The sequence below is a fragment of the Terrapene carolina genome, unplaced genomic scaffold (genome assembly GCF_002925995.2).
Source record: "Terrapene carolina triunguis isolate 2854851 unplaced genomic scaffold, T_m_triunguis-2.0 Scaffold374, whole genome shotgun sequence".
Classification (NCBI taxonomy): Eukaryota; Metazoa; Chordata; order Testudines; family Emydidae; genus Terrapene; species Terrapene triunguis.
The window spans coordinates 5,062,806-5,080,218 of NW_020664725.1; the positions used below are offsets into that span (position 1 = coordinate 5,062,806).

The window sequence follows — 17,413 nt, forward strand, 5'->3', positions numbered from 1 at the left end:
CAAGGAGCTGCATATTAACTTCTGAAGAGCCGCATGTGGCTCTGAAGCCACAGGTTGGCCACCCCTGGTCTGGACAGACATTTGTCAGGGACGGTCTAGGTTTACTTGATCTTGTCTCAGTGCAGGAGTCTGGAGTAGATGACTTCTCGTGATCCCTTCCAGCCCTACATGTCTAGGATATTCTTCAACTGACTTCAGAAGATTTACAGCAGAGGTGGATTTGGCCCTATATTCCCAGTCAGTGAGGTCTTGCCTACACGACAAACGTTTTGACAGTATAACCTCCACTAGTCTATAGATGGTGCTTATGCCGACAGAAGGAGTTTTTCTGTCATCCCACTAACATCACCTCCCTGCATGACGCTAAGGGCTTGTCCACACTGGTGCTTACTTCAGTGTAACTTAAGTCACGCAGGGAGATGGAAAAGCCACCCCCTAAGTGATGTAAGTTACACCGATCTAAGCGCCAGTGTGGACAGCACTCTGTCAGTGGGAGATGCTCTCCTGCCAACATAGCTACTGCTGCTAGGGGAGCTCTCTCTTGTCGGCCTAAAACATCTGCACTAGCAGTACTACAGCTGTCATGACTCTACTGTAGCATAGACTAGCTCTGGTTCTGCCAACGGGAGCACTCTTCTGTCAGCATAGCTGCAGCTACAGGGGAAGTTTTGACGCAGAGCTAGAGTGTGTGTTTTTTTCACACCACTGGCCGACGTGTAATCCTGGCCACAGTTAAGGGCTCTAACAACACTTATGTATTTAGCAGGTGCTCATAGACAGCGCTGGATGTTAGAAGCTGTTTTATTGACACAGTGTTTGTCAGGATATGAGGTTCTGTCCTTCCTGGAGGTGCCATGGGAATCTCTGGGCACTCACTAGGAAGTAAGTTAGTCACTTCTATCAATCCCCTTTTGTATTGCAGTGTTGGCTTTGGGTCATAGCCCAAGTCTTAGTGTGGGATTTGAACCCCCTAACCTTCTGTCCCACAGAAACCATGCAGCACACTAAGCCATGCTGGTACCTGCCTGTGGCTTGCAGATTAGAACAGTAATGGCTCTTTGTAGAGAAATTAGATCCATCAAAAATCCCTGGGAACTTTCAGTGGTTTAAGCTAGGTTTTCCTGTTCAAATCTCTCAATTGAGATTGACAAAAAAAATATCTTGGTATAATCCTGCCGAGCTGTTTTGCTTGGAAGGCCCTGAGCAGGCTTGCTCACAAAATCGCTGCTTTTCCTATAGGCGTATGCAGAGACAAGCTCATCAGTGGAGCCACAGGGGCTGAGGCAGGCGTGCAAGGAAAACACAGATGAATGCCATCCCAGTTGGGCAGTCACTTTCAGTTGCGCTGCCAAGCTGGGGAGACCAGTTGAGAACTAGACAAGGAGCCAGCAGAGGCCGGGCACGCTGCAGAGGGCATCAATGCAAGGCTTTCATAAACTCCCCTGATGGGCAGCGCTGACATCAGCCCTTGCCTTCCCTCCTGGAGGAAGGAATGTCCAGCTTTGGCTGCCATGATCAGTGGGTGAGGGCTAGAAAAGGAGAGGCTGGTGAAAACGCAGAGGATCCTGAAGTGTGGAAAACAGGCCATTTTAGCTCATAGGTTTTATTGTTTGTGTCATTGTTGCACCTAGAAAATGTTCCATTGTCAACTGCGCTGCTGGTGGAAGCGACCATTTTGGATCCTCTGTTGACTCCATGAATGGAGAGCACTGGTTCAAGTCGGAAAGGATCATTTGCCGATTGTTAAAGGCCATTAGGATTAGACACAGCAATGGAGTTCTACAGGTGTTGAGTAAGAGACAGCCCTGGCGCTGTGGAACTCACAGTCTAAACAGACAAGACCAACAAAGGGTGGGGGGAGGAAGGAAGGATTGTTATCTCCATTTTACAGATAGGCAAATGTGTCACAAAGAGATTGAGTAACTCACCCAAGGTCATACAGGACGTCAGTGGCAGAGCTGGGAAGGGAATGCAGAGCCCGGCCCAGTGCCATCAGTACAAGACCATCCTTTCTCTGAGTCTGTGCAGGAAGCCCACATTCACGTGTGCAGACGGGCTCTAGGGGGTGTGAAAACTAGCAGTTGTGCATCTAAGTGCCCATTGGCACATCCAGTTTTAGACATCCAGTATCTATCTGAGATACTTACCTGACCTCACCACCGTGGTATCTGAGCACTTCACAGTACTTAACAGATTTATCCACACAGCATCCCTGCGAGGCAGGGCAGTGCTATTGTCCCATTTTACAGACGGGGAACTGAGGCACAGAGAGGCTAAGTGACATACTCAAGGTCACACAGGACATCTGTGGAAGAGCAGGGACTTTTGCAAATTACGGTCCATGTGTAAATATCAGAGAGGAGCAAAAATGATCATGAACCAGAGACTAAGCATGAAAGAGAAATGAGAGAAAAGAATGAAAGCATGAATAAGAGCTGAAGAATGAGGGAGAATGAAGAAGAGCAGATAAAGGGCAACAAATAAAGAAGGGAACAAGATCATAATGAAAGCAGGGAATGCAGAATGATGGAGTGATTGAGGAAGAGCAAGTGAGAGACAGAGAAAGCAGGAGCAAAATGTTACACAATCCAGAAAACAGTCTTCATCTGCGGGATCAATGTGACAGGCCATGGGGGTCAGGTGATGTTATCTGGGTCATGGATCAGTGAGCTCACCATTCACATGCTAACATATACATCTGATATTTTGCTTTTGTGAGCCCTTTCCATGCTGATCCAGTATCTGAGCTCTTTTCTACACACACACTTGCACCTAGTTTAGTTAAATCGGATTAGTTTCCCTGGTGCAAACCCCGGTGTCGACATCCCTACATCGGTTTAGAAGTGACTTGCAGTGATTTAGCTCAAGTTGGAAAGGAGTTGCCCCATGCACGTTTGTGTGTGGATAAACCCTTGCACAGGGTGCACGGGTGTGCTAACAGATATAGTGGTTGCTGCCCAGCCCTTCCCAGGCACATCAGTTCTGCACGTTTCCAGCAGGAATAGGAAGGTAGGGCTGTGGAATCAGCGCATTGTGTTGCTAACTGGGCCCATTGGCTGGCTGGTCCCTTTGCCAGCTGAGATACTTTGTCAAGGTTAAGGCTGGAATTTTAAAGTGGTCCAAGGGAGTGGGGCACCCAATTCCCATCAAACATGAATGGGCACCTAACTCCTTTAAGCTCTGTTGAAAATCCCAGCCTTAGGGGTTTTCTATCCCATTGAGGAAGTGTTCCTGGTTAGAAGGCAGGTGAGGCCTGTGTAGCAGACATCATTTGAACTTGCACTTGCATGCCTTAAGATTGCATTTCAGTTTACTGCAGCTGATGAATATACCAAGCTGAATGATGTGCAGCATGGATCTACGGGACAGCACATACCCACAAGCCTTGAACAATCCCCACTTGTCCCTATTTCCATGCTTTGCATTACGTAGCTTGAGAATAAGCACTAGCAACCATCGTGCCAGGTCCTCGTGGTTCTTCTTCCATTGCTGGGTCTAATGCTAACAGCTGTTAACGATGGGCAACTGATCCTTTCTGACTTAAACCACCGCTCTCCATGCATGGAGTCAACAGATGATCCAAAGCGACTGCTGTCACCAGCAATGCAGTAGATAATGGAACACTGGCAGGTGTAGCCTTTGCTGGTTGGGTGCCCCTTCACTTACCATCTCATCCAAAGAGAGACGCTGGCTAGGGATGGGTCTGGATTGAAAGGCTGGATCCAAACACACGCTGAACATCACAGGTACTCAAAATCTGAACGTTGATCTGCATCCAAATGTCACACATGGGCCAAGCCATAACTTTAAAGGCAAAAAGCCCAAACTCTTGGATGTATGAAATCCCAAACCAGTTCTGGCCTTGGAGCCATCTGTTGAACCTACCTTGACCTGAATAGGTCCTGGGTTTAAAGCTGTCTTCTCTAAGGCACCCTCTGCTTGCCATAAAGGGATAGGATCTGAAAATCTGACTAGTGACCTGTGCTGTATGTGGCTGATTGCCATGCCTTTTCTTTCCTTTACATTTCTAATCACTCCTCACGTAGGTAGAGTTCAGCAATTCTCAGAGTTGCTGCCACCTGTTTCTGGAGGAGACACACACTGTGCTCTCTCCTGGAGACTTTACTTTGATTCTTTCATGCCATTGTTTTTCCTTAGTCTGGAATAAGTCATCTGGGGCTGAACGTGCACATTTTGTTTTTTGTGGATGGAAACATAACAGCACCCGGAGAACATTTCCTAATGGACTTCCTGCAATTGTGATGGGAATGGTGTCAGAGAACAAAACAGGATACAATCACAGTGTTTGTGAATGTAACTGGGACAATGGTATCACAGCGAAATGATGAATGGATGTGATGGGTCAGAGCTTCAGTTTGGAGAAGCCCCCCTCATTTTAATGCTTCTCTGAACTACACAAACCTCTGGGGTCTGAAAAACTGTGCTTGAAATCTTATGAGAACAGACATATTTGCCAGATTTCTGAAACTTTGGCTCTTAGCAACTAAGGTGAGAGTTGTTATGTTCAGAGCTATCCAATGGCTATGATTTTGTTTTTTAACCATTGTGCCTTTAAACTTCTGCTAAACTGGTCTGCTACAATCAGGTCTTTCGTGTCCTTTTCTGATGCAGCATGTTATAGAGGACACATACACACACATTGCCACTGTGCTCTCTCACGACAACTTTCCTTTCCCTCTGCCCCCGTCTAAAAAAAATAATTTAGACTGGAAGTATCACAGAAAACAAAATGAGAGCATGCTAGGAAATACGATAGATCGATGGATAACCTCCGTTTCTAGTCTGGCTGAAAATATCACCAGAGATGCTTTATACTTCCAGTCCAGATAAAAATGTGGAAGCTGCCACAAAAGACTGAAATGACGAATTTGAAAGATAACTGAATTTATATGAACCAAAGTTTCAGTTTGCATTGAGAGTAGGGTGACCAGATGTCCCGATTTTATAGGGACAATCCCGATTTTGGGGGCTTTTTCTTATATAGGCTCCTATTACCCCCCACCCCCGATTTTTTACACTTGCTATCTGGTCACCCTAATTGAGAGGGATCGTTTGAGGTGCTTCTTAGCTTCTCCAGATGGAGTTTTCCTTTCCTAGTCACTGAACAAACAGAAGTTTTAGAACTGGGAATGGATGATTATTCTGTGCTGAACGTTGGTTCTTGGTGCAGGTTGCTGATCTGAATTTTGGAATGGAAAGCAAGCTCTGCTTCTAAAGAGGGCATAAGAGTAGACAGGGGGTGTTTCAGGACAAAGCAGAGGTCACTTCAAGTTTTGTGTGGAGGAACATCTTACTTCAGGAGAGACCTTTAGGTTTGCTAGGAAACCATCAGGCAGTCCTCTAAGAGTCTTCAGCAGAACAGCCTGTAAAAATGCTAAAATAATATTTACTGAAGTGTGTGTGTGCATATTCATATCTATGAGCCTCTGTTGACTAATACAGATGCTTAAAGGAAATCATACAATTATTTCACAAGAGTATGAAAAAAATAACCCAAAAGGAAGGTACATGTATACCTCTAGGGTGTAGAGGGTGAGTGAGTTCCCAGGGACAGAGGGCCAATTCAGTGGTGTAAATTAAGTAATGTAAATTGGTCAGTGAAATGTGTGTATAGGTAGAGTAACTTGCACTAATTTGGCAGCACAGGACAGTTCCATTTGGATTAGCCTTCAAGGGTGAATCCTGGGACTGTTCCAGTCGATGGCAAAACTACTAATGACTTCAACGGGGCCAGGGTTTCACCCCAAATGTTCAGCATACAATGTTTAACCCTCAACATTTTACGTCAGAGCAACCCTGGATCATGGATTTAAAAGAGCCCAGGCATATAGTAACAGCACAGATGGATTCTGTGTAGCAACTGATAACGGTTATTCATGGTTAATAGCATATCTAGACAGCTCAGAAGTTTAAGTTCTCTTAGAATTTAGAACAGCTGTTGTAGGAGAGGTCAGCTTCCAAGTTATCAGTGTGCAGTATGGAGCCCTGATTTGAGAATTCAGGATAATATTTAAGCACGTGCCTAACTTAAGTCCCCTAAGCATGTGTTTAAATTAAACATGTGCGTAAGTGGTGTCCTGAACTGGGAGGGGCTAAGTGCATCTTTGAGGGTTTGTTTGGATCAGGGCCTTAGTGGATGTGGCGCTATGATGAATCCAGACCTCTCTTCCAACGTGTCTCATCTTAGAGCTGGGGTGGAGTGTGAAATGGTGAACTTCAAAAACTATCCAATCTAAAAAAGGAACACTTTTTTTTGTGTGTGTGTGTGCAAAACTGATTGTGAAAAAATGTCCCCATTATCTTATCAGCTCTAGTGTGAACCTTAATTTCAGGATATTCTTGCTGTTAAGAATCCTCTGGGTTTTGTATCAATCTTCTGCCCTCTTTGCTTTTCCTCCTTGCACAAATTACCAGGTTCACCTTTCTTTGGGCTGTAAAGAAATGAGTCTTGTTTTGGGATTATCGCAGGGTAAGCACTATCATTTCAAGAGTACCTCTCATAATGGAAAGTAAAACTAAAGGCAGTGGGATCTAGTGGCTTGAGCATGAGCCTGGGTGCTGGGAATTCCTGAGCTGTATTCCTGGCTGTGTCATTGCCTAGCTATGTGACTTTGAGCAAGTCACTGAATCTCCCTGTTCCTGGTTTTCTCCATCTCTATAGTGGAGAATAATGGACCTGATCTTCAGAGGGGCTCAACACCTACAAGAAATCAATGGCAGGTGGGAGCTTCAGGTGTCCTGCACCTTTGAAAGTTGGGCCAAAAAATACTTGCCCACCTCCCGAGCATTTTAAAAATATCTTCTATTTTGAATGCTGTTTAATTTAAAATGATGATTGAGCTAATCTAATCTCAGTGGGCCAGGAAATCAGTTACTGCTTATATGTTGTATAAGCATCTTAAACAGATCACTCTACAAAGCCAAAGCAAATGAGCCAAGGGAAATATCCATAAAAATAGAAACCTTCAGCTGTAGATCCCAAAGTGTTGTATAAAGGGGAGAAAGCATTATTAGCTCCCATGTGTAGATGAAGAAACTAAGGCACAGAGCACCTGAGACACTTGAGCCAGATTGCAAACTCCTCACTCGACCAGTGAGCAGTTCCTCCCTGGAGAAGTGCCAGGCTTCATTGTGACTGCTCTAGTGAGTAACTTCTCCCCAGGGCAAGTATGGGGCTCACAGTCAGGCACTTGGTAAATAGACAGTGGGCAGCAAGTCAATGGTAGAGCCCAGAATAGACCCTGTGTGCCTGATTCTCCATCGCCCTGCACTTTGTGCAGTGTGAGTGTAAAGCGGGGACAGATGATGGCCTAGATACATAGGGTAGGGCCTGAGCTACTGAAGTCATGTAATAATATCACAATGTCAGCTTTCATTTAAAAACAATGTTCCTAGCCCTCATGCATGCAAAGAAAAGCTTGGAAGAATGAACCGAGCTGCCTGAGTCTGCAGAGGGCCTGAAAGAATAGCTCCAAGAGGTGTGAACTGCCCCATTTGTCTCACTTCTGAAACCTGCTGCCATCCCCAAGGAGGGCCAGGGCCAGATAATGCAGGGCCAGAGCTATGGGATCGGGGGTGGGGACTCGGAGGTATCAAATGATGTGCTTAGGGCTGTGGATTGTCTTAATTCTGCCCTGGTGTAAAGTGCTACCAAATCAGACTGGCTTCACACCCACTTTACATGCACGGTGCAGAGCAACGGAGAATCGAACCTCCAATGACTCCCAGCTTGGGGCTCTCATTACTGCATCACTATGACTGTTTTCTTCTAGCTCCAGTCAAGCAAAGTCTCCGCTAAATAAGGCATGCCTTAAAGGGGGCTCTGAAGGTCAAAAAGTTAGGAGTGTGGTTCTACCAATAAAACACCCAGGATTGCCATTTTCCAGGAGGGGTTATGTGGGTTCCCTGCATAGCGCATGCAGAGGTGGAGTAGTGTGAACAAAGCCCAAGAAAGCCCATCATCTGGTTTTGGTTCAAAAAGCTTCCAGCCCTTCAGTGAATCGCCCAAACCTCCTGCTTCTGCCCACCCGGGCAGAAAATACTTTGTAACCTTAGGTTTGGTTTTAAAAATAGATAAGACTTTTGGGGGGCGGGGGAGTGGGGAGGCTGGTATGATTTTGGACTCCACTAAGGCTCAGAGGTATTTGGATATTTGGTTTTGGTTTAGTGCGTTATAAAGATCGGGGCATTTGAGGTCTGAAACTAAGCTTTGATCTGAGACACTGTCAACATTCAGAGGTGTCCAGATCCTGGAGATTGCTATTTGTATTGAAGGGATCCCGTTGTGCTAGGCACATACATACACTGTGAGCAACAGCCTCTGCCACAAAGATATCATCATCTGACTAGACCAGACAAACAGTGGGAGGGAAGACAGAGGCATGGAGAGGAGAAGTGACTGGCCAAAGGTCACACAGCAGGTCAATGGCAGAGTTGAGAAGAACATCCAGCTTTCCTGACTCCCAGCTCAGTGTCCTGTCCACTAGCCCCGACTTCCTCAAGTTTCACTATGGGCTTATCTCTACTGCATTTTAAACCGACCTTGGTCTCCATCCCTCATAAGCCTGATGCTATTTCACTTTCACGAGCATAAGTATTGGCAGCAAAAATGCTGATTCATAAAACTGCAATTCCAGAAACCGTTATTTATATTTAAGGAATAGATTTTTTGTGTCATTTGCTGTGGGCACCTCATTTTTGGCGCCTTTGCAGCCCACATTTGGGCCCGGGCAGGCGGAGGGGGATGGATCTGTAATATGCCCTTTGCAAAGAAGTTCAGGAGTGATCCCTAATACTGCAGAAAAAGAGAAAGGAAAACATTTGATTGCAATTCCCCTGCTCTGGAGAGCGAAGAAATCTTTCCGTGCATTGCGCGGTGGTTTGTGTGCAGCATTTTTCTCTCTGATGAAGTCAGCCTTTGTGGCAGGAGGATGAACCTTTGATCGTTCACAACGCCCTTTAAATGTGGTTATGGTCAGAAAAGTGACTGTACAGAGCACAGAGTCAATATTCAGTGCAGGTGCATCACTGAGGCCTGGAGAGAGCCTTCATTGTAGACATATGCAGGGGGTGAGACCACTGATTACTGTCACATCACGATCTCTGGTTCTCATGGCAGTCGGAGCTCAGCCAAAGCCAGGAAACCCTGACCATCTTATGAACTTTCCTTGCCCTCGAGCTCTGGGTCACGCTGGGAGACGAAGCTTCTGAATTTGGGGGCGGGGGCTTTGTCCAAGCTGAACCTCTTAAGGTTTGAGCTGATTCTGCCAAGAGCCTGTCCCAAGGTGAGCTCTTTCGGTGCAAATGGCTTATTGCTAGCCAGGCACCATCACTGCTTTGGGGGCCTCAAATGCAAGGATGTGTAGTTGGACAGGTTGATCTTAGAACTTTCGGATGACCGCCCAGCTGAGCCCTGGCCAGTTGGGGCCTGTCTTCACTGAAAACTTAACTCACATCCTGCCTTTAGCCCCTGCCCCTCTCTTGTCTACACACACAACCCTCTCTCTGAATTTGGTGGTGCTTCAAACCAGGCTAGCTGGCCTAGCTGGGGGCTGACCTCAGGTGTCTCTGCTTTCACTCAGGCTGGAACCTGGCCACTTTGCAGGGAAGACACAGGCTAAATCATTCGAGTGCTGATAGCCCTCCAATGCCTTCCCACAGTTCTCCCCATGTACCCCAAAAGACAGACAAGTTCTCCCACAATTCACTGGGAAAGAATAATACTAATTCCTGTAGCACAAAGAACTACGGGTGTTACCCACCTAACAAAGCACATCTCCCTTTCAATGGGAGAAGCTTTCCTTTACTTTCTCTCTTACTTAGTGTCATGGGTGCACAATTGCTGCTGTGGTTCACCCCAGAAGCAGCTGCATTTCAGCAGCTGAAGAATGGTTACTATTCACAACAATGCTCTGTATTAATCAGCCACCCGAGACACCAACATAAATGTCTTGTCAAGGAGAGGTACATTCAAGGTGGAGAATACAGCATGGGGGTATTTGAAAGAGATGGCTTAAAACAGGTTGCTGCTTATTGGAGCCATCCTGTTCTCTCTGTAATCCATAAAACAGACATAGGCATGCAGCCAACTTTTCAAAAATGGCCATTCCAAATTTTGGAAGCCCAACCTGAGACGATTTTCAGAGCTGCTGAACACCAGCAGCTCCACTGACTCCAGATGAAGTTCTGTGTGCTCTGCAATTTGTAAAATCAAGCCCAGCATGTCTCCCACTGGAGACCCCCAAAATGGAAGCACCTACATTTTTGAAAACCTTGGCCTTCATCCATAATGTACTGTTGGATCCACAGGATCAAAGTCACGGGTCAAATCCTGATATTTTCACTCAGTCTCAGGCAAAACTCTCATATAAAGTCACTAGACATTTTGTCTGAGAAAGGACTGTGGATTTTGCCTCCTAGGAACGCAAGGTAATAATCATCTGACATTTCTGCAACTCCATTCATTCTTCAGGATCCAAAGGTGTTTTGCCGACTCTATGAAGGATCACTTCAGTAGAAGGAGCAGCAATAGACTTTCCTCTGGGGCAGCTGTATGGCTCATGGGATACCTTGAGAAGGCAGGGACTGGTTTTTGCAGGGAACTGAGCGTGTCTGTGGTGTGCTCTGAGCTGCTGTAGACGGGACTGGCTGCATTATGCCGGGAATGTGATTAAAAACTGGAAAAGCTGAAGCCAGCGTATTCCCAGAGGCACTATAATGTAATATATATGCCCAAGTAATAAACACAAGACCCCTGTCTCAGACTCAGTCTGGCCATTCAAGGACAAAGCTCGGGAGGCGACAGCATAGGGCGGAACTCTGATCAGCGGTGGCTTCTTTAGTAAGGTTGTGTTAGCACCCTTAACACCCCACAAGGGTTTCCCAATTACCCAGCTACCCCAGACTCCATGTAACTCTAGATTCCAATAGGATGCAACATTTACCTGCTGGTGTCCTTCCTTAGAGGTTTTTAAGGTCAGGCTTGACAAAGCCCTGGCTGGGATGATTTAGTTGGGAATTGGTCCTGCTTTGAGCAGGGGGTTGGACTACATGACCTCCTGAGGTCCCTTCCAACCCTGATATTCTATGATTCTATAATTCTATGATCTGAGCTGTTGATCTCTTCCTTAACCAGAGCTGAAGCCAGACTCTTCTCAATCAGGTTAGGCCCCTAGGAATGGAATGTAGCCACATGTTTATAGCTAGAGGAGTCATTTAAGGACTGATCCAGAGGGAATGAGCTAAACATCAGCCTTCCCTGACCTTGGACTATAGGTTTAGATCCAGCAGGGCCAGCTGTATTCTTCCAAGGAAGTGGAACTGAGTTCCAGGTATTGGGTCTGTCAGATGAGACTTTTAAAAGAGGAGTTACTGCAGTCTGTCCATGGAAGTTAAAGATCCCCTGGCATTGGCCACCCCTCTGTATTTATGCTGATAAATAGATGCATGGAGATGCCACAGCAAGGCCTGGCCGGGGGATGGGGGGAGACATGCCTCTTAGCTCTCCTCCTACACATCTAGCCATATTTGTTTGGTGTTTGCATGTGTTACAAGTCCCCAGCTGTGTCTGAGCAGAGGATGGAGCCGTATCTATGGAAGCTTGCATATTAGCAGCTTGTAATTTTAGCTCTGGAGGTCCCTGGTTCAGTGCCCAGTCTGGCAGCCAAAATGGCAGCTGTCACATATACCTTTGTTCTCCTCTGTGCCGTGCAAGTAACTGAGGGGAAAGTAGGGTCCTTAGGCTACGTGCATTTAATCAGTAAAGTGTCTAACATCTGGAGGAAGCTACTGTATGAGTGCAAGAGCATCGTTATGGATATCTGTGGTAATGAACTCTGATCGGTCCTGTGCACAGCTCCCTGTACAGGAGAGTCGTTTCTTCATTCACAGAATGTGCTGCACTTAGGAAACAAATCTCCCCAGCTGGTATTATCTACAATGACGGGAAATGTGTACTTGCCCCATTACTTAGTCCTACCCAAATCAACGTATCAGTCCATGCCCGAGCTGAGCTCAACGGGACCTTTCCTTAGCCAGATAAATAGGGCTGGGCACAAATTTTGCATCACAATGTTTTTTTCAACAGAAAATTGAGTTTCCAACCAAATGGAAATTTTCATGGGACGTGTCTACTTTCCTCGAATTTACAATTTTTTGCCAGAAAACTGAACCCCTCCTTCCAAACGGAACAATTGGGGGGCGGGGGGGGTTGGCCAAAAACCAGAGTCAGGTTTTTTTTATGAAAAATCAAAAATTTCTGCTGAAAATTGCCAAAAAAAATTTCCCTGATTGTGTCCACAAGGGGAAAATAATTAATTTTCCAACCGGCTCCATTGCCAAGTGTACTTGGCATCCCACCAACAGAGATCCCCTTTGACTGATCTGTTTAAGGTTCACCTAGGGCCTCCTGCCATAAAGGGAAACCCCCAGAGTTTTGTGTTGAGATGCGCCTAGGAGGCCAATGAAGGCTACTTCCTGCCTTTGTCATTTCAGAATCCCTGTCTGACACACCCTGGCTTCAGCAAAGCAGATACTAGACCTGTAACCACATCCTCGCTGCCGATGAAAAGGCCTACTCTTTGCTTTAAGAAAAAGACATTGGCAGTGTCACTGGTTTTATTAAGCCTTTGCAAGGTCTCGAGGGGATGGGAATGGGGATTTCCAGTGTACGTAATGGACTAGCAACGTCCACAGATGCATCTGCCTGAATCCCTAACACAAATCAGGGTTTGGGGTTGGCCAGGGCTGAATTCTCAAATCTTGCTGGGGAGATTTCTGGCAAAAATCTGACCAGTCCTTGTGAGAGTATTTTCTAGGGGTATCTTCAGTCCCCCAAGGGTTCTGAAATTAGTACAATCAATGGGCAAAGGAGGACTATATGAAGATACAATCCTGGTTTGAAGTGGTTTCCATCATATACAGGGTTTACAGTTTGGTTCGATGACTCTCAGCACCCCAGCTGATCATGCTGGCGGTATTACCTCATTGTTTTCTTGTATTCATATATATAACTCTTTGTTGTCTCTTGTCTTATACTTCGATAGTAAGCCACTTGGGGCAGGGACTGTCTTTTTGTTCTGTGTTTGTACAGTGTCTGGCGTAATGGATTCCTTGTCCAGGCTGGGGCTCTTATGTGCTACAGAAACACCAATAATAAACAGTAATAATGACAACAACAGTAGAAGCCACTTGCAAAATTATTAGGGCAAATACTTCTTGATTTCAAGGGGACTTTAAGCACATGCTTAAAGTAAAGCACATGCTTAAGGGCCAAAAAGGCTTATCCATCTTTGCTAAGTGCTTTGAGATCTGCAGCTGGAAAAGCATTGGCTCATTAGCTTGTGCTATAGCAGCTTATGCTTTTAGCTCTGAATGTCCCCATTTCAACTGTCAGCCAAGCTAGCAGCCTTCACACATGCGCAGCTAACTTAGCGACGTGAAGAGCATGCAGACCTTGTCAGATGCGCTTTGGATGAGGCAGGCAGTGAAGAGAGTACTGTACCCAGCTCCCTAAGTTAACTGTACCCAGTTAACCTCAGCTCCTGCCCTCCTCAGACACAGAGTAACCAGAAAAAGAACCCACCGGTTTTGCATAAGGGTTAATGGACCCCAAAGAATTGGATTCAATCTGCGATGCTGGCAGATGTCATTTTCAGGCAGGGCTTGGCAGCTGTGGGGCTCTCGCAGCTGCAGGCCAACTCAAAGGGAGAATGTGAGCGGAGTCGCTGGTTTAGTCATGACGCCAGGCTCTTGTTTCTTCTCTTCAGGAGGCCCTTTCGGTGGTGAGTGACGACCAGTCCCTCTTCGACTCCACGTACAGCGCTGCCGCTCACCTCCCCAAGGCGGACATGACGGCCTCAGGGAACCCCGACTATGGCCAGCCTCACAAAATCAACCCTTTACCTCCCCAGCAGGAGTGGATCAATCAGCCGGTCCGGGTCAATGTCAAGAGGGAATATGATCATATGAATGGATCCAGGTAAGGAAGGGCGTGCATCTGCCCATCTGATATGTTCCTATATCAGGGAAACCTTGCTCACAAAAGTGATCTGCTATACGTTACCCATATACCTGTGTACATACAAACCCATCCCTTCACTTAGGGGCAGATCCTGGTCCCGCTGGAATCAAGGGGAGTTTTGTCATGGCCTTGAATGGGGTCAGGATATGGACGTTGCAATTTTGAAACTTGCATCTCCATAGCTATTGTCAGGGCTGGGATTTGAGTCCTCCAAGGACAGACCTTGTGCTGCAGGCACTGATGTAGACGGCACACTCCAGTGGCCTCTCAAGGGGCTCAGAGGCATTGAACAGTTGGTCATGCAATAGTAGGCCAGTACTGAATCCAGCACTGCTGTGCTGCTGGAGATAGTGTTGGCCAGGACTGGCTCCAGGCACCAGTGGAGGAAGCACATGCCTGGGGTGGCACATGCTAAGGGGCAGCGCTGTCCTGGCGGCAGTTCGGGTGGTTGTCCAAGCGGCTTTTTTTGTTGTTGTTTTTTTTTTTGCTTGGGGTGGCAAAAATGGTAGAGCCGGCCCAGGTGTTGGCAATACAGTAGGTGGCGCTCTCCCCTCTGTCTACACTCAGTGTCTCAAGGGGCCATGCTGCGACTGGAGGTGCCGTCTTTCAGATAAGATTTAATCCTGAGGTTCCGGTCTTATGTGACTTTCCACCAGGTACAATGGAACAAAAGCCACAAATCCCCTGTCTTAAGGAATATCACAACATTGAAATCCCACCAATGAAAAAGAGAGCGTGGGCAATAGCTGTGCCCCATGATGATAATGATCAAGATGTCACAGGAATGAAGTGCTGGCCGGGATGGTTATAGAGTTGTGTGGGCTAGCAACTATAAGTGCCCCTCCACCCTGCCCACACTCCAGCCAGTCCAGTCAGAGCTGGGTAGGAAGTGGTTTTCCCATCCCAGGAGAATTTTAGAGATATTTTGAAAAAATTTCCTGTCCCAAATTGGGACAAAACATTGAAATCTCGCAAAATGTTTACAAACTGAAAATCTGGGAGGGGGGAAACCAATCAAATGGTGTCAATCAAAATGTTTCCTTTTGCTCATTTCAATTTAAAACCTTGGTTTCTAAGAAGAGCCTTACAATGAACTGCATTTGAAACAGGAAGCCCTGCAGCCTACCACTTTAAATCTCTGGGGAGAAGCAACGTAGTTAAAGATCTGGTACTGCAGTATATGTGGGGTTTGCCCTGTAAGTGTACAGTAGATATATGTTTGCAGCGTTGTTGTAGCCATGTTGGTCCCAGGATATGAGAGAGACAAGGTAGGTGAAATAATATCTTGTATTGGACCAACTTCTGTTGGTGGAAAGGACAAGGTTTCAAGATTCAGAGAGTTTTTCTCCAGACCTGAGGAAGAGCTCTGTGAAGCTCAAAATCTTGTCCCTTCCGCCAACAGAAGTGGGTCTAATACAAGATATTATTTCACCTGCCTTGCCTTTAGAGAAGATGGAGAATGGATATCAAAAATAATAGCTTTGTGTCATCGCTAATCTTTGTCCACAATCTGCTGAGGTTTGAGTTTGATCCCATGCTGGTTTGACCCTGGTATAATTCCATTGATGTTCATGGCAGGGGGGGAGAGGGGAAGGGAGGGTCATCCCACCAATTTTGCACCAATGTTTATGAATACAGAATGGGGGCCCCAAGTGCAGAGTAGAAATAGAATACCAGGTGTGTTCTGGGGAATCTCATCCTCCCAGAGAAATGGAAGCAATAGAATGGATCCGGCAAATGCAAGCAGGTTAGCATTATCTTACCACTGTAGCCTAAAATATAATTTATAATATACTGTTACTCATTTTGACTGGCCAAAAAATTTGGGGTCTAGTAGGTTGTCCCAGTTAGGAGAAGGAATTGGTAATAGTCAGGTATTTCTTTGATGCAGTGTACACCTATCAATCTCAATGAGGTTTTATCTCAACCCGTAACAAGATTCACACAGCTCATAACAAAACAGTGGCAGTATGGAGAATGCAACTGGCATAAAAACATGTCTTCATGTGGGATGAAGATTTGTGCACTATGCTGGACAGAAGGTTTGACTGTTTTGTCTTATGATTAGTTCACTGATAGGTTCTGAGATGGCTGAGTTGGCTTAGATGGTGACTTGGACTACATGACACACAGGGGCATAAGGAGGGGTGAGAACCCCTTTATACCTCTCCATGGGGTACCCAAATCTTAGGCATGGTGTCCCTCTTTACCACTGTATTTTTCTATATGGCGCTTAGCAAAATTTTGGAGGCCCACTGAACAAATAAAAATATACTGCTACTGTGCTACATATGAGCTTAATATATGCACAACATTCACATATGTCTTACATGTGCTGCAAGCGTATGTGCTGTGTGGGTACAGTATGCACAGATATACTCAGATAACATGTTTTGTGCATTTATATTGCATTTATCTGGGAATCAAACATTCTGGGTTTTATTCTGGCTCCTCCTTGCTTTGGGATCCCTCGATATGCTCCAATTTCCTTATCTGTAAAATAGGGACAATTCTACAGCCTTATTACGCCAGCTTGATTCGTTAGTGACTATAAAGTGTTTGGATACGTGCAGAAAAGGCACCCAGAAGTGAAAAGTGTGGTTATTCACACAATAAGAGAAACAAGAGAAACTATTTTATACACGGGATTTGCTTCACTAGTTTCCCAGAAGCAGAGGCTCCTCGGGCTTCTCGAAAATTGGCCAACTACATCCCAATCTGAAGAAACAGAAAGGATTGTTTTGGGCGTCCCTAATTAAACCAACGCAAGGAAGCACTGAGATCGAGACTGAAACGGCTCCAAGCCTTGCCCTGATGATAACCTGTTAGCCTGAGAGCTCACATGCACCCAGGAGATTGGAGGCCCAGTCCTCTACTAGATGGAAGATCCACAGACCTCCTACTCACAACTGAGAGATTTGCCCTGTCCCCCGGTCTCCATTACAGTTCATTGTCATGGCTTGGGCCATTCCAGTCGCCCCGTTCCTCCGTCCATCAGCTGCCTGCCAAAACTGACACACCATCTGAGCAGTGAACGCCAGCCTCAATACAGATGAACTCGAACGGTGGACTGAATAATAAAACCTTCCTCCCACCCCTCTGTCGCTGTCTTTTTCTCTCTTGTTTTTCAAGTGCGCCCTCTTACCAGGCTCCAGCTGCCTTGTTAAAGAGAGCAGCCTTTATTCTGTGCTTCACCTGTGCTTGAAGCAATAGCATTTGCTGCTTGACGGGAGAATGGCTTGTATTCTCTAGGGAGTTATTAAGCTATATGATTCCTGACAGTGGAGGGAGCTGGATGGGGGTAAGTGACCATGTCCAGCTTAGCTTTTCTTTTCTTTTCTTTTCTTTTCTTTTCTTTTCTTTTCTTTTCTT

The 17,413-nt window shown here is 46.0% G+C and overlaps 1 protein-coding gene across 7 annotated transcripts in view; it reads left to right on the forward strand.

Annotated features, from left to right (window-relative positions):
* FLI1 (Fli-1 proto-oncogene, ETS transcription factor) overlaps positions 1–17,413 on the forward strand; it is a 114,766-nt gene that overhangs the window by 46,179 nt on the left and 51,174 nt on the right. For all 7 annotated transcript variants that reach the window (XM_024209624.3, XM_024209623.2, XM_024209627.2 and 4 more), the window contains one exon: positions 13,788–13,999. In XM_024209624.3, coding sequence (XP_024065392.1) covers positions 13,788–13,999 — 212 coding nt within the window. The remainder of the gene's footprint in view (positions 1–13,787; positions 14,000–17,413) is intronic.